Genomic DNA, 18,046 nt, shown 5'->3' on the forward strand with positions numbered 1-18,046 from the left:
AATATGATGAGATATCATTTCACTGACTGATAGCCCCCATTACCGGACAATGCCCGTCGGCAACACAGGCATTTCCAGCCGCGCGCTCTCTACCTTTGATTTAAATAGCGGACGCTTTCCGCGGCACCGTTTCACCCGCGAGGGACTCACCTTTCCGCCCCGCGGGGCGGTATATGTCCGTCCGCTCTTCGTTTCTCAGTTGATGGTCCGTGGCGATCTACGTCTACGTGCGCGCAATTAAGATTCTCGCTATCAATTCCGCGGAGGGTCAGCGGCGGATCGGTTTCCACCGCACTATTAGGGACTCCGGGAAAGAGCCGAAGGGAAACTCCGTGATAAGATGGAAAGTCCGGTGCTTCGGCGAGCACGCTTCTGAGTTTTCCGGCTCGAGTCTCCTTTCGTTCCTCCTTCGTCTTCGTGACTAGAGGCAGGAAGATAGGGGCGGGAGGGGGGGGGGGGGCAGACAGACAATTCCATACCCTTCCGAGTCTCAGGGGGGAGAGAAAAGGTCTTCCTCCGTCTGCCTCCGTTCGTAAGGGAATAAGAACAACGTGACGACGTGCACGACGGTTTCCATTTGTAGAAACTTCCCCTTCGCCTAATGCAACGTATCTCGCGACCAAGACAAATATTGGCGGCCAGGTTGAATTTATCGTATTTGAAATGTATGTGTACATGTACAACGTGTGTTTGGAGATTTCAAAGGGACAGCTTTAATAAATGAAGAAGGACAATGCAAACATGTTAAGCGATAAAAGAAACTAATGATTTCTAAATCAAAATTGCAATTTAGTTTATTATCTATACGACGCAGCGGCTTTATAAAAGTTCACATTATTCGAATCGAAATATTTTGCGCGAGTTACATTACTTTCATAAAATTACGTCGTCCAGAACTCGTCATTATTTCGATCTGTAATTTACTGCTGTAGACCATCATTCCTTTTTTCCACTTAGCGTTTTTTTTTTAACGAATGCATTCGATCGATCGATGATTGGCCGATACTCATTGATTCGCGTGGACTTAACTTCTTTATAAAGATGGTGCGCGCACGAGTCTGTATAAACGGAGCCTCTCCGTGTAATAGTTTTTATGGGAGTAGAAAAAGAAATCAAGTGCCGACCCTCGTAATTGTATGGCAGAAGAAACAATTCCGACTTTAGGCTTAGTCGGTGAAACGGGACGCCGAAAGCGAGCAAAGCGAGAAAGAAAGAAATTGTCTGATAGGTACTTCCGTAGGGTCGCGCAAAGTCGATACGACGCGAAAGGGACGCGAAGGGGAGGAGAGTACGGGAAGTCGTTCCGACGGCGGAGATGGTTCGCGACGAAGAAAGTGTCTCTTCGTGACGAATCCTCCCCCCCCCCCGCCCCCGACTTCTTTCGCGAAGAAATTAGAATCTGCTTCTTTTTTCGGTTGGTGTGATTCAATCTACAAACTAAATCGAGTTGACGCTCGCGAGACCAACATCTACCGGATTAATCCTGGATACTCGAATTTCGGTACCATCCTTTCCGTCTCTAGCGATTTTTCGCCATCCCCTTCTCTTTTGTAAGGCAAACTTTTATTCGCATTTTTGTTTTAATGGAATTTTTCTTGCTTTTCTTATTTCTGTTTTTTTATTGTTTAATATACGTTCAAAACTTGTCTCTTTATTTGATTTCGAATGTTTGCAGAGTTCGAAGAATACTATTCCTAAGATACTTTGTATAAAATCAAAATGCGTGTATTGGTTTACGATTGATTTACATTGCGCAGCAAATAATGTCAGCAGCCGAGTAAATAATTCGTTCAAAATATTAATTATCGATTATACGGGACAGAACAATGTATTCAGCATATTTTGTTTCCCGTCGAAACAATGCGCGATGAAATTTTGATATGACTTTTATAACCGATTCAATAATTCAACACATTATTTGCAATTGTCCGTCTGTTTTGTCGACATTTTTGCCGCGCGTGTAGAACAGCAACATACCGGGCTAATGTAAAATAATGATGATAATGACGATGATAATAATAATAACAACAATCGTAATAGTAATAATCGAGCGTAAATGGTGGTCCAATATGCGACGATCGAACTTTGTCCATCAAAATATTATCGAAACGTATGCAATTCTGTCGTTTTTGAAGTGACGTCATCGCATATCACGATGCATATTCAACGTGTAACTCCGTGAATTATTCCGCATAATCGCGAACGGTTTTGATGCTGTCGTATCATCGTCGACTGCGTCAGTGATGATTTTAAAAACAATCACGACAATCGTGTAATCTTTCGGAGTTAAGATATAAAAACAATAATTTAAAGCTAAATTTTGACCTATAAAAAATTAGACATTTAATTAATCTAAATTGTTTAAGCTTAAAATATTATTTATTATTTTCAAACGCGAGTACGATTTATAAGATTATCATAACAAATTTTTATATTTTCTGAAAAATCTTTAAAGTCCATCTCGGTATCTAAAATTTTTCTACCATGCTTCGTATTTTTACTCGGTTCTCTATATCTGCAGAAAGAGAAACTTTCGATTGTTCTTTCCGATAAAATCTCTCTCTCTCTCTTTCTCTCGTCGTTCGTGCTATGCAGGCGGGCCATCGCTTATGTCAGTACATATTGCGCGGTTCAAGTTTCCGGAAGTGACCCGCCGCCTGAGTTTCCGTTTAGTCCGTTCTTCTTTCTTACTTGTCCTCACGGGCTTAATTCCCGGGAAAACCGGATTTTCCGGCCGATTGGAAGCGCCTTCTACGTACGAAGGATGCAGGAAGGCGACTTTACTACCCTTACTACCCTTGTCGTGCTCGTCCTCTCCTCCCTCGAATCGGTCCGATCCACTCTGCGTCTCGGTTCCTTCAGCTTTTGTCGAGTGAAATTCATATTTATTTCATTCTCTCTTGAAGCCGAACGCGCATACACAACAAACAGATAAGAAGAAACAAAATAGAGACAAAGAGAGAGAGAGAGAAAGGGAAAGCGGTCGCTTTTGTCTCGGTATTTCCTTTAAAACTAGCTAGTAGTCCTGTCAGTTTGCTCTCCATGAGAGATTAGGACGACAAGAGCAGAGATACATACGCGTTTCTTGACGGAAGTAAAGGAGATGAATAGTCTTCCTGTGAGACAAACTTCCTACTGCGGCGATGTTCTACTTAGCTTCGCACAGTTGGCGAAAACCGAGCTATCGTGTGTTATGCGCAATGCGATTTGCGATCGGTAGGCAATCTACTTTTACAGACATTGGAAACAGTTTTACAAACATACTGAATGATTGTACGCTCTTTATAATTTCTATCGCCTTACTGTTGCCGTGTCCTAGATACACTTTTCTTCATTTATGAATATTTGAATTCGCTGTGATTCAAAATTAATTTGGCCGCAGAGGAAATTTGTTCTGACGTTAACTTTTTAACACTTCAGATTAATTTACAGACGTAACTAGTTAATTTAATCTTCAAATTAAAATTTTATTCAAATGTGTTTTGAACATTTGACATTTCAGGTTAATGATATTCTCCGTGCGCGTTCGCGATATTTTGTCCTACTTTTTAACTCCGTATTTCTTGTTTTCTTGAAAGTCTTCATCTTAACACATCCATTGCAGAAGTTTGTTTTCATTATCTTCGTATTTTATGATTTGCGATTTTATGCTGGTCACAAATAACGATTACTATCTCGGCTATTTCGTGTCGCGATACGTCTCGTGCGCGTTTCATAGCTTGAAAATAAGTAGGAGAGGCGCTGAGAGAAAAAGAAGTGCGCACAGAGAAGTAAAGTCGGTCATTAGAATTGCCCCAGGGACGGCTTCGTGCTGGCTGCACGGACTCGCAGGCACTTTAATCTTCGACTCTCGGCGGTTTAAGCTTGCGTTAAAGGACTTTCCGAGCGTTAGAGTAAACGGAACAACGGGCGTATAAATTTTTAAGGCTCGTAGCTTTTACGCACGTATTATCTGCTATCGCGTAATTAAGCCGCACTTGAGTGCGGTATCAGTCGAGTTAACAATAAACAAAAAATTACTTGTTCGTTTGCAGAATTTCGCAGCGTTTCGTAAAACTTTAATTTAAAGATTAGTTACGCAAGTAGTTTAAAGATTGCAAAAGAAAGATCAATCTGTTATATCGCAAGATTCAAATGCAAAAGTTTTAACTACTTTAACGCTCGATGCAAAAAAAATTGAATTATCGGGAGCAATGATTGCGAGCGGAAAGCAAACATCGTCGGTCTGCGAAAGTACCAAATGCATTAACTAAAGAGAGATAAATAAGATACTAGAAGTAGAACTTCAAACAACTTGCCTGCGCCGGAGCGCAATCCACTCAATAATTCATTATAGGACGAGGAGTCGCAATTACGGGGTAGAGAATCTCCAATTAAGGCACTCCTCGAATCGCGCATTCCACGGATCATAGGAGACGCTTCCGTGATACGAAAAATCTAACGAGCTTCGTTCGCAATAGAACAAATAAAAAAAAAGCATCCATAATTCATGTTGTGTTTGACTTCTTGCTTTTGCTGTTTTTCAATTAAAGAAAACTACTTATTCCGACCGTTTCAGTGTTATTTTCGTAACTTACTGAACATGCACGAGTGATCGATATACTCTCCGTGGGAGACTTTCCGCAACGAGACAATTTTGCCTTCTACCTTCGTGAAAACGTCCGGATCGAAAAAGCACAATCTTGTAAAGGAAGTCGACAAATTCGTTGCAGTGAGTAGACAGAAAAGCAGCGAGCGAAAACCGCGAGGAATACATACGATGTCTTAAAATATACTTGATATTTTCATCACTAAAAAATAGAAGATTTACGATATATGATAAATTTTTTGAGTTATAAAATTTCGGTTTTCGTCGAATTACAAAATCTCACAGTTGAATTGATTTTACGTTAAGTAAAAGAAACTCTAGCATATAATTATTGTTCATATATTTCCAAAAATTGGCAAGTAACAATTAAATTTGTCTATCTAAGATTTCTCATCATCATTTAGAAAGTCATTCCATATTTCTGGGGCACTTTATATGTAAAGAAACGATCACACCACGTTATGAAAAGTGGCAGGATTGACGAGGCGATCGAAATGACGCACGAAATCATAAAACGACTTCGTGGTTGCGAATAAATGGTTTCTCGTCTGTGATGATAGGGAGAAAACGAAGAGAGGGTACATTCAGCGGAGAAAATCGCGCTGCGCGGGCCAAGTATTATCGATTTCAATAAAGGACGTGCATGTGGTGCGCGATGATGCTTTTTGAGAGGCTCGGACTTCTTCAGCTTCGACAAGTGAATAGAAGAGAGCTCGTGTTTTCCCAGCTCTTTCCCATCCTTTCCGCCTCACGTTCATCCCGGGATTTTCTCTGTCTCTTCTCATCGTCGTATTGTCACTATTTACCGTCTTCTCGCCGGCTCGGAAGGACCAAACACTCATTGTTAAATGCAGTATTATTCTCCGATAAGGCGGAAAAAGTTCAATTTGTGTGGCTTCCGCGTTCGATAATCGAATTCTCTTCTTTCGACTGTCGTTCTCCATTATCGGTTACTTCGAAACCTTCGAAACCTTCGAAACCTTCTAGACTCTAACGAAATTACACCGTCCAGATTTTTGCGAAAATTTCTTTTTTTGCATTTAGATAAAAAACGGACGAACAGTCGGAAAATTGCGCTTTTTGCATCGCGAAATACCATCCGCATTTATTCCTTCTTTCTTACAAATACATTTCGACAAAGCTGTTTTTCCCAACGTTGTTTCTTTTTACGAAGGCTTTTACACGCGCTTCTCATAAAGTTGTTTGTTTTCGCCCGTTCCTACAAACGTTACCGCGAACAATCGACCCGGAAAGACATCAAAGCGCGATTTGCGTTATGCAGCACAAACGGATTTCGCGAATTCTCGCCGACACGAAGCTACAGGTTGCCCCGACATCGGCGTAAGACGCCAAAGATCTGATTCTACGTGCCATCGCTCGTCGATTTAGCTCGCTCCGCGCGCGCTTTATCACCGCGACGGAAGCGCGTCACCTCTTTCGGGGTCGACATCGGTGGAGAGGTTTCATTGTCGAGGCTTAAGAGTGCAATTCGCGACGGACGGGGGATAAAGTAGGCGGTCGTGGGAAGCGAAGGGAACGGCGAATGCCACCAGGCAGGAAATTCTCCGAGAACCCGCGAGAAAGTTAGATTGCTGAAATAGTTGCCGGTGTTCTTATCTCTGTCGCGGCTGGTGGCCCGGCACGGTGGAGAAAAACCCAGCAGAAGGGGATGTGCGAAAGGGGTTAGCGGGTGAGAGGCGGATAGATAGGTAGTGAAATAGATAAAGAGAAGAGAGCGAGCGTGAGAAGAGGATACGTACGTTCCGGTTCGCGGCGCGGCGCGGCTGAAAATTCGCAGCTAATTTATGTGCCAATTAATTGCTAATTAAGGCGACGCTTTTTTGAGCGAATTAAATTCTCCGGGTGAATCGTCGCGACGTTTAGAGGTGCAGGGAGGAGAAGAGAGAGAGAGTACAAAGCTGCTCTTCGATATTCTAACTCTCTAAGTTGACTGTTCCCTTCTTAACTTAAACTTCTATCTCTCTCTCGTCCTCTCTTGGTTCTCGTTCACGCGCAAAACTCTTACGCAAACCAGAGAGATATTCGTCTGGACGACGTCTCGTTCTTCTTACTATTCGAAACTTTTGCCCTCCGCTTTTTCGCCGCGGATCAAGCTTTAATCGGTGGCTTTCCGCTCGGGCAGGTATATGTATGTCGGAAATCTACTACACGATCAGTCGCAAACTTTTCGAGCGGTATCAAGTCTTTTGAAGAAAAATTCGATAGCAATTCTCGATGATCGTTTGAACAATCAAATTACATTCTGTTAAAATAATATTTCAAATTATGCGAGAAACTAGATGTGTGTGTGTCGCTCTCCAGTCTGCTATTGATTTCTTTTGGCTTTTTGTTCACGTTATTTTTTCAAAATTCACGTGATCAAAGACCCGTTTGGAAGATTCGTTAGCTTTCGATGTGGAGTAATTTCGTAATTAGGCCGCTATCGAATTTTCGTTCCTTTTGACAGAAGACTTTTCGAAAGGGAGACAATTTCGCTTTCCACTCCGCGTAAATGCGAGTCCGCTACTACAATTTCACGAACTGTTTTCCGGTAGAAGGCAAGGTTGATTTTCTATCGGTAGTAGCTCGGGACCTCGTGTGCAGGAGCACGCCCGGCTTGTAATTTTACCCCGATGGAAGAGGCAGCCGACTGCAGAGACGCTTCTGCCGAGGGATGTTTATGCGTTTCCTCTAATTCCTCGCTCCTTGTGAATCGTCCTCTCGAGTCTCGCGAAACGGGTTCGATTGTAAGGATCGCTGCGAGCTTCGTTGATTTCGCCGAGAGAAAAGCGCCGCGAAGCGCAGAATCGGAAGAGGCTCGGCTAGGGAACGAATGCGAGGGACAAATAAGCGGAATGGAGTACGGCAAAAGAAAACAACCCCTGTGCGCACGAAACAAAAGAGTCCCGGCGCTCGAAACAGAAATCCCGCCGCCCTTTTTCTCCGGAGCAGGAGTAAATATTGTTCGTCCGCGGCGCCTGCTACGCGCCCTCCATCACCACCCTCTCTTGTACGGAGTTTACATCGGCCGTTATAATACCCGGGAATTGACAACTCGCCCGAGTCTTCCTTCAGGGCTTTTCACGCTCCGCTGCGTCGCCGATACTTCCATCTCGCCTGCTCTCGTACGCGATGCTCATCACACTTAATCGATTATTTCGGGGTCATTAACAATATCCTGGCGTCTTTAAAAGGCAAATCACGACGCGGCGAATGTCACGAGTCACGGAGGATAGCGTTGCTATAAAAATTTTTTTGTCTAAAAATTAAATTCATAATTAGTATATTTATCTTATCAAAATTATGTAATTGTGTATAATTTCGCAGCGAGTTTATATATTGATCTGAATATATTGTCGGAGAGATTTTTTCATACAGATTACAAATTTTGTATAGTTCCGATGCGCAATAGGAATTAAATATGTCTAGATTTAGTTCACATTACTGTGTACATAGTGGTAGGATTAATCAACAACGATTGTTCACTGTAATAAACGTACGGCTTATGGTTTGCAAATGCATGATTTTCCCGATGCACAATGGATTGACTTTTGTATTCCAGATAATATAGAATGGCACGATTGGGTGGATTATCCGCTGCACTTTTGCTCGCAAAATATTACATACAAATATTCCATTGTCTCTCGTAATTTTTAAGTTCAATGGATTTTATTTTTCAACTATTATTTAAATCTGCCTGTGCCAGAAAATATATGATATCCAAAAACAAAATAAAATAAAAAATATGTTTTATCACCAATATACAAAAATGTATTACAAATTATATTTCTTTAAACATTTTATTATAAAAAAATCTTTACAAAAAACTTTGCAATCTGTATATAACGCAGCAGCAAATTTTCATTAAAAACGTAATATGCGATTTTAATTCCATAATTCCGTTTTTAAAAACAACAATTAACAATTAACAAACATTTTATTAATTAACAATTTTCAAAATTCTATTGTATAAAAATATTTTGCTTTAATCGCTTACTGTTTTTGCTTTAAGCTCATATATAGAAATATATAAAATGTCTTATTACAATATTTCAGTACTATTTCAATTGAATAAATAAACCATTTTCGTTAAAAAAAATTTTTCGACAACACACATAAATCTACGAATTAAATATTTGAGAACAATTATGCAGGTAACACATACTATTATCAATTGAATCTTATTCAGTTTAAGTATTAACAATTTTATGATAAGAATTTGGAAGGAGCGGTTGAACACTTTACAAGGTCGTAAAATCTCTGGTTCCTTGACTACTTCGTAGTACGTGGTATCATGAATGCACGTTACGAATCGACATTTCCGTGTAGCAACTGCTGAATACGATGAGCAAAGCTCAGAACTTATTTACCATGTCTATTGAAGCGGCTTTAGTTTCCTCGTAGACTCGTTTTTCCGAGTGTGCTCAATCGCTTCTCGAATTAAAACGTCCGACTTGGCAAAAGTTCCGTCCGAGCTACCCCGCCCAAAAGAAGAAAGGATTCTCGTGAAGGGTTGGAAAAGACGGAGGGGGCAAAAGCAGGATCTAGTTGCTTTCTTCGGGATTTTTCTTACGCGTCCGACGAGAGCGCGCTGGCAAAAAAGACGCTGATGGCGAATCGCATCGACGTAAAATCAGATATCGAGAAGAATAAGCGCGAGAAAAAGAAATCTCGATGCAACTTGTTAATTAAGTAGCGGACTTAGTTAATACTCTCCGATCGTTTAGTTCTCCGTTTTTCGTAGCGAAACGTTGCAGTTTTGAAACTTTCAGAAAGACAGCATCAGCGTAAACTTAACCGTATCTTGCATTCGCATCCGAATAATTGTTCGTCTGAATTGAATCGAAAAATCATTAACTTCTATCTTGATGTACTAAGATGGGCGATGTAATGGAAATAATTAAATTTTATACATAAGTAATATTATACAAAGTGTCTTAAACTTTTCAGCAAGCCATTATGCATTTTTTCACGAATTTGAAATTTATTTATCTTGGATAAAAGAAAATTAAGATAGGAATGATTTCTATAATAATATGTAAATAACGAGCAGTAAAAGTTTGTTTAAAGAATTAAGCTTATTTAATTTTATATAAACTTTGTATTTTACGAAAAAAATATTCGACGTTGGAGAGAAAATTTTGCGGCGAATAATAATCTTTGCTGACGTTCTCATGAGAAAAAAATCAACTCTAAATTGAGCAAAGAATTTGTAGAAAGAAGTGGCTCGTTATTCCGTATAATTCCGATTGCATAAATTTCTTAATTCTCGAGATTAGAGCAAGCGTTTGTCAAAGTCTGAGTGCTGCATAGAAGAAATTTAAATGAATATTACAATATCTCATTAAATTAATGCCGTTGTTATCGGGACCCATCGATCCTCGCGGCGTAGCGCTCTTAATTACCGCTCTGCGAGCTGCGGCAAAGCGGAAGAAACAAGGTTACACAGCGTTTCCCTATAGAACCATTGTTCATTCGTTATTCGCGCCTGTGCGGGATTTAACGCAATTTCCATTTTGAATATCGCCAACCGTCCATCGCGTTCTTACATCGGCTGCCGATTGTATGGCAGCAATTAAAACGGTACCGTCTCCCGCTTTCGTATTCCGCTGATTCGGTGGCCGACGGCATATTAAAAAGAATCATTTAACGATAGAATTTCAACCGGGAGGGAGAAAGCGCGCGCGAAAGAGAGAAAGAGAGGGAAAAAGAGAAAGGCTAGAAAGGAAAGAGGCAGAGAAGGAGAGCGGATGAGGCAGCAGCAATGTTCCACAAACTTTCGACATTTCGATGCGGAGAGTTTAGAACGAAGTGGATAGTTCACTCGACGCGGCTATGAGAACCAAAGACGCCACTTAGTCTTCGTGCAAATTTAATTTTGACTCCCTACGAGGGACGCGAAATTAGGGCAGCGTCATCAAGAGGGTTAATATACTTTGTGCATTTAGCGGTGGAGCGCGATGAATTGCCCTGGGAATGAAATCGTGACACGATGCACAGGTCTTTAACGTTGCATGACTTCTTCCCTATAACGGAAAATCGCCGCAGGCGAGAATCGTCGAATCAAGCTTTTTATTTGCCGTGGAAACTTTCGAAGCTTTCGGAAACGTCCGTTTTGTTTTGTTCGCACGAGGGGAAACATCGATCCAAGAACACATCACTGAAAACGACATTATCCCGTCGAGAGAAACGCAACCAATAATTCAACGATCTGTTTTTGTCGTGTACACGCAAGAACTGCGGCCGCGGTTTGGAGAATTTCGGAGCGAGGAGCTGTCGTGTCGCCATCACATTTCCGTGTAAACTGGGAAAATTTTATCCTATTACTTGTTGGCGCGCGATTGCCGTTGTATTGAATTCAGATGTTGTTCCATATTCTTGTTCGGGCAATGAAATTCAAACACCTTTCTTCCATATGAAACTTTTTTGAAAGTATTGAAGCCAATAACGAACTAGATTAACAAAAGCAAAAATACGAAAATAGTGGAACACAGCACAATATAATCGTATAATCTTTGTCATTAAATAAAGATCATCTCTAGCGCTTAAAGACAAAGTACGAATCTATATTGAAAAAGATGCAAATTATCGAAGCTGTCATCTTGAATTAAGAGCAGCAATTTATTATTTCTGATTTACCTCATACTTGTGTCACAGTTATATTCGTAAGAGGTAATATTCGTCATTAAAGATGTATTTATGATCCTAATAATATTGGATAAATAATTCCCGATGTGTAGTGGTGTGATCCTAGTTCGCGAGCAGCAATTCGTCGGAATAAAACCGCAATGACAACTACAAAAGCCAGTTCGCTGCTCCCTGCCACGTATCTCGAAATGGTTTTCAGATTTTTGTCGTAAGAAAGAATGGCGGTACTACACGACGGAAGAAAAGGAAACGAAATTCTCATGAAAACTCTACAATGGCGATGGGGGTGTTTCCCGTAATGCTCGCTGATCCTTACATTATATCCGATACGGCACACGCATTACCTTGCGTTTATTGACCCTATTGTGTTTTCCCAAGCGTTCGATTTGCTCGATAAAGACAGAGGATGTGACGCAATTATCGAACATATTATTGTTACAAGGGATATGTCGCGACTTTGCCAAAAATATTTCTAAAATAGACGTTTCGACTGCAAAGTTTGTCTCGGCAAAAGTCCACAGTGTGACACAGTGGAAATATAATTATCGTTTATCGATGCAATGTTATCTAATCGTTGTAAAAGAATTCTGAATATTCTGAAAGCTCGGTAAATTAAACAAATAAACTGCCGATGCGCGGTCAATATTTCAATTATCTGACCAATCGTTTTGTGCGTTTTTGTTTTCCCTACGTGTGTATCGTATAGCCGGGCGCGATCGTTACGTCATTATATCATTACATGCCTCGGCTAACAATTAATCGCATTAGCCGAATGAGGCTTTACCGCGAGCTTGCAGGTATTTATCGTATCAATGGATTCGATAACGAAGTTTGTGTAGTATACGTACGGTCAGAGGTCGATATGGCCGACATGAGCTTAACGTGTGGCGGTAAATAGGGAAGCACATGATTCGTGAAAATAGCGCTCGTTAAAAATATTATTCTTTTTATATAAATTTCGCGATCAAAAGGTCTCACTGTGTAAAATACTACGTAATCGCTTTTAAAAGGTTTCCATGCGATGTAACAATAATTCTTACGAGAAGAATGTACTTCAACTGTTTAGGGACGCAAGTCGGGAGATATTAAAAAATATACAGATATAAAAGTACACATATGCGTTGCCGGGAGTTAGCGATTAATCGGGTGAACTCTCAACGAGAAAACGCGCCAGCTCTCGCGATATGCGTCGCGATTTAGCGTACAATTAGCAAGCGCACGCTCTCGGTGGTTGCTTCCTTTCACTGCGTACAACTTCAATTTGGTCTTTAATCCCAGAATACATAGGTGGAATTAACTTTGTCTTTCATCAAAGCTTCTTTTTTTTCCTCATGTGTCCATAAAAAAGATCTACGACTGACCGGCCAGTGCAAAAGCTCGCTGAATTATTCGAAACGTGAACAGAAACGTCGGGCGAGTCGATGCGGCGCAGAATATACCGTACTTTGTGATGCCGGCGGAATTATTTTCATTTATCAGAAGCTTGGTCTCGGTCGGCGCGCATTAATGATCCGCAAATAAAACAGGGACAGCGAATAAAACGACACGGCGAAAACTGTCGATCAATTTGATGAATACTGATTTCACGATGGCCCGCGCGCACGCGCGCACACATTATTGCACTCGTGGGAATGCGCTCATCTGGCCGGAATCAACTTTATAACAAATAAATTGAAATCGTGGCGGAGGTTTCGGAGAATCAAGTAAATATCTATGATTTACGAGGAACCGCCGGATCGGCCGCCGGATGGAGCGCAGCATTGACAGGAAATGTCCGACAATCGAGGTTGAAAAAAAAGTTCGAACCGCATATTGGATCGTACGGTTCGGCGCTGTTTCGACGAACGAAAACAAGACAGAATGAAGAAAGCTCGAAAATGCAACGGCAGGATAAAAAAAATCGGACATTTTTATTGCGGGAATCACGAGACGAAATTGGAATCAAATTAAAAAACCGACCAAGCCAATTAAAATGTTTTGCGAAAGTTTAAGAGACTCTTCTCCGAGAGAAAAGGATAAGGTTTCGCGGCGCGGGATTTTTTTTCTTTCTTCTTGCATTACGTCGCTTGGTCATCGAATTGAATGCTATTAAACCGCCTATTCTTCCGTATAAATACCGCATAATTAAGGTAGAACAGGAAGAGAGAGAGAGGTCCGACGAAGATGTGGGCAAAGTTTCTGTTTAATTTCAGGAAGATTTACCTCGTTGTACCCGTTCTGTTGATAAAACCAACCAGAATCGTGCAAAGTTTTGGGAATGTTGTAATATGCACTTTACCTTTTAACCGTGTAACAACGCGGTTCAAAAATTTCAATCAAAATTTTAGTTTCAAAGTGACATTGATTAAGAAACAACGTACAGCCGAGAGCACCAACGGTCGCCGTCTGATGATTCAAGAATGAATCACAAATGAATGATACATCATCCATTCTGGTAGACTCGAAGCGCATTCGGGCAAGGTTTTACATCAGTAAACAGTTTCGAAGCCGTTATCCGCGCGGCGCAGTCAAACTTTACGGGGAAATAGGAAGCTTAAAGCTTCGAACGTTACCAAACGGCGGCAGCTGTCCCGGAAGCTCCCTTTAAATATTAAACAACGCAACGCGGCATCCCGATAGCGCTAATAGTTATTACGCGGTATCGTCCGGGAAAACTGTTCCCAAGGCAAGTGACTTCGTTATAAAATACAAACCGTGTGCACGCGGGTACCAACCGCCGCTCTTTTCACCAACAGAAGGATAAAACTAGAACTTTCCGCCGTATCGCATAACGTAGTCCTTTTGAGTACGAAGCTCGTCTGACGAAAATTATGCCGCGGCATGCAGTTTCGGAATAAGGATCCTTCTCTTTCTTTCATGCAGCACCATCGTAAAAGCAAAATTTTACGCGACAAGGCTGAGTGATATATTTCTTTTTGCAGCTAAAACCGCGTGCATCATCGCGACATGCATATCTTGTTTTCGAGATATCTCCGCAGTACGCTTTCGTGCTCGCAAAGGATCCAATTATCTACGTATTTACTTTCGGTCTCGCTCGCAGACATAATTGCAATTAATAAAGGTATCTCTGTGCTGTAATGCATTCTTTGATGCTACTCTACTAATTTTTGCGACTGAACGTATATTGCACAACTTTTTATAATTTTCAGATAAAAATCTATCTGCCGTCGTAGATTTTTATCTCAAGGAAATGCATAATAGATTTATGATTATACATTTTTTAAATTGTGGGTAAAAAATAATAGTAAAGAATGAACTAATAATGATGAATTAATCAATCGAATCAATTGCAGAAATAAAATTATTATAAAGGAAAAGTATTTAAATCTTATAAGAGTTAATATTTATTATTAATCGAGAAAGCAAAATTAGCAGATAAATTCTTTTCCATTCGTTTCCTTTGATTTCTGTTTCCGTTTCCAAGTGAAGTAATTAAATCGAAATCGCTGATTGTATCGAAATCAATTTTCACCGGAGAACTAAGATTTCCCTTACGTGAAAATAGAAGATTTTAAAGCCAAATAAGCGATAGTGGTACTTACTTTCGTAACCGGTGAGCGACGCCTCGGCCGAAACAGCGTCACCGACCCCGTTCTCTGCTAGGCACTCGTAGACGGTATTGTCGCGCGCCGGCTTGACAGGTTCGATCCGCAGTAAAGCACCATTTTCATACTGGTGTACCACGTAGCGGGACTGAGATTCTGCCGACATAAGATGGAAGATTGAGGTGGACGGTTGCGCTGTGAAAAGGAATACTCCCGCCACAAAAGGCGAGAAAATACCGGCGCGATCGAGAGCGCGCGCGAAAATGATCGGCGGTGGCGACGGCGTCGGGCGGTTCGCGCGGCCGCGGTATAAGATCGAAAATTGCGCCGTTGCGGAATCTAATAAAAGAGGGTATGTGTGTCCCCTCTCGTATCCAATTCCGCGGCCCGAGAAATATTGAATGGGAATTGGATCGCGCGTCTGTATAAATTTCGAGGGAGAGAGAGAGAAAAGAGAAAGAGAGAAAGAGAGAAAAAGAGAGGGGGAGAACGGGTGGAGCTCGCCCCTGTTATCGCTTCCCCCGCTCGTTCGTCTGTCCACGCTCACCGCGAATTGGCGTCCAGAATGTTACAAGCGGTCGCTAGCCATTATCTCATCGGGTGTTCCTCGTTGGATTAGTGAGTCGTCGACGAATGTGGACTGACCAGTGTGATCGTTTGGGTACATACATTCCGCGGATCATCCCGAACGTTATGCGAAACCATCGCGCGTCACTGAGATCATCTCGTGGGATTTGTTGGCCCTTCCGATCGTATGAGAATGGAACGTACGAGGCTTGAGCTTTAGATTTGATCCAAATTGATATATCGGGGATGTGATCGATTGAAAATGTACGAAAAAGATTGGCAGCACAGAAATCTACTCTATGCTTCGTAATTAAAAATGTAAAGAGCTGAAAAGCATTATGATATTTTTAAAATAGCTTTTTTTATTCATAAAAAATAATAAATAAAAAACAAACTTTCTAAAATAATATAATACTTGATTTGAGAAACAAAGAAATAAAGGAAACGCCAATTTATATGAATATCGAACAAGTCAATTTCAAGTTTCAGAGAAGTTTATTTCACAAATATGTATGTATATGGCTACAGATCGATACATGCAACTATTTTTGAGAAATTACTTAACTCAATTTACAAAAGTATTCTAACGTGGGGCTGTCGCGAACTATTTGGTCAGTCGAATCGACAAAAAGATACGACACATCTGCATTTCACGAAGCATCCAACTGGGTGGGTTTCTGTCACGGGCGAGCGCAAAAATCAGTTGGACGGAGAACAAAAATGTCCGGAGCGGCAACGAAACCGGCAATGAAAACGAGACGCGTGATAAACGAAAAATGCGCTTTGCAGCAAAATACACGAACGGAGCGCGGACGAGACGGTGCAACGGGGTGGACGAGAAAGCGGAGAGCGACGAATCCGGGTCAGAGGACTTTTTAATTTCGATAAAATTTTCATCCCGTACATTTTCATCGCGGCGACCTCTCTGCATCCCGAAGACATGGGTTTTCGTGTAGGTTAGACGCCAAAAAGCGCGCCCTCGGGACACTTTCAACGGACGAACGGCGCCGACGAGCCGAAGACGCGGGGACCGTGATGGAGAAAATCGCGAAAGCGTGAACTTACGTGAAATTCTCTTGCCGTTCTTTCTCCAGTGTATCTGAGGCGGTGGCGCACCTTCCGCCGTGCAGTAGAAGCTCGCAATTCCTCCTGCCTTCACCTGCTGCGATTGTGGCTTCACCAGGATCGTCGGCGGACCTGTGGACAGAAGATTAGACGGGATTCTTTGATTAGACTCGGCTCACAATAGGATTGTCGTTTATTTCTACATCGCATGATGGTCAAGCAGTTCTTTGACATGCGTTTCGAGGCTTCGTCCGCGTTTTGTGACGAAAATAAATTTTTTTTCGTCGAAAAATTCAATTAGCAAAAAACTGCAAGTATCTTTAATTCATATTTATTTATCTGGAATTTCTTTTTGTACAAAATCTCTAACATAAATATTTTTGAAATAAATAGTACTTGTAATCTCTCGTAACGATATTGTTATAGATATGATTACATAGATACGATTACATTTGTTTCGATAAAAAAATGATTTGAAACATATAATGCTCGCAGTCCTTTTTGTATTAAATCTCCGCTCCTGTATAGGTCACGCATGATAAAGAAATATTAAATTTATGGAAACAGTGGAAGTACAATATTAATATTTGCTTGAAACTCGATGCCAACGGTAAAGTAAAATCATGGAATTGTATCCGAGCGAAGATTATTTCACCTATTTGCGCTGTAAATCACGTAATCTTTTTTCATAAAGAGTCGCAAAGCAGTCGGAACTCATATAACTGAATCCTTCGCTCATGAAAATTGCGCGTTATAACGTTTCTCGTATCTCATGTTAAAATTTAAGTAAAAAGTTCACGGTTGCGTTCGCCTGGCCAACGTGGGAAACGTTAATTTGCAAAGGAAAATTGCAGCCGTCGGTCACGCAGATATTTTCCTTCCACGTCGGCTTTTGCACGTTGGGCAATTACTTCTCACAATTTGGGTCATTAGTCTACTTTCCGTCATTCAAAATGCCTTCCGTAGATCTTACTTAAAATCTAAAAAGATGACATCGAGCATAATGATTTACGCGGGAGACAGAAATATACGCCCGAATGGCTGGAGTTTAATTTTTCGAAAAGCAGGATAATGGCGATTTTATATCGAAGAGAGCCAGCACGCGTCGAACAAGAATCGAGATCCCGGGAATAACGTTTCTGATAATTGTACCGAGTTCCGAGCGAGCGCTTGCAGCCTTTTACGAATTAACGTCGTAAAAGTCCGATCTGATTGCGCTCGCGAAATTTATACTCGTCGGACAAGAGCGGCGTATCTCTCTCGTCATCGATCGCGCGGCGCGGCGCTGCACAAATACACCGGGCCAGAAGTCGGTGACCGAAATTAGTGGATTTAGTGTGGCTGGAAGTCCAAACTGCCTCCGTCGCTACGCTTTTAACTCCGGGAATAAAGAGACGGCCGGTGCAAGATGGATGGACGTGACGCGCTCCTTTGTCAGACTTGCGCCGCGCTTCACTGCGATGTCGAGTATTTTCCGGAGAGCAAGAGAGAGAGAGAGAGAGAAAGAGAGAGAAATATACTAAAAGAGAATCCTGAGAGAGGGATATATAGAGAGGGGACGATATCCAGAAGTGTGCTATCTAAGAGCCGTCGCTGCGTTAAATTGATCTCGCAACTTTGCGATCTCGTCAAT

General features: G+C 41.4%; 1 protein-coding gene and 1 long non-coding RNA gene across 8 annotated transcripts in view; one reads left to right on the plus strand and one right to left on the minus strand.

Annotated features, from left to right (window-relative positions):
* The window catches only part of Lar (tyrosine-protein phosphatase Lar), a 375,895-nt gene that overhangs the window by 98,896 nt on the left and 258,953 nt on the right, over positions 1-18,046 (minus strand). For all 7 annotated transcript variants that reach the window (XM_067357826.1, XM_067357827.1, XM_012371239.2 and 4 more), the window contains 2 exons: positions 16,414-16,545; positions 14,779-14,937 (listed from right to left, as the gene is read on the minus strand). In XM_067357826.1, the coding sequence (XP_067213927.1) occupies positions 14,779-14,937; positions 16,414-16,545 (291 nt within the window). The remainder of the gene's footprint in view (positions 1-14,778; positions 14,938-16,413; positions 16,546-18,046) is intronic.
* LOC105674736 (uncharacterized) overlaps positions 1-18,046 on the plus strand; it is a 246,038-nt gene that overhangs the window by 85,040 nt on the left and 142,952 nt on the right. The gene's annotated exons all lie outside the window — the stretch shown is intronic.

The sequence above is a fragment of the Linepithema humile genome, chromosome 6, assembly GCF_040581485.1.
Source record: "Linepithema humile isolate Giens D197 chromosome 6, Lhum_UNIL_v1.0, whole genome shotgun sequence".
NCBI classification, from domain to species: Eukaryota; Metazoa; Arthropoda; class Insecta; order Hymenoptera; family Formicidae; genus Linepithema; species Linepithema humile.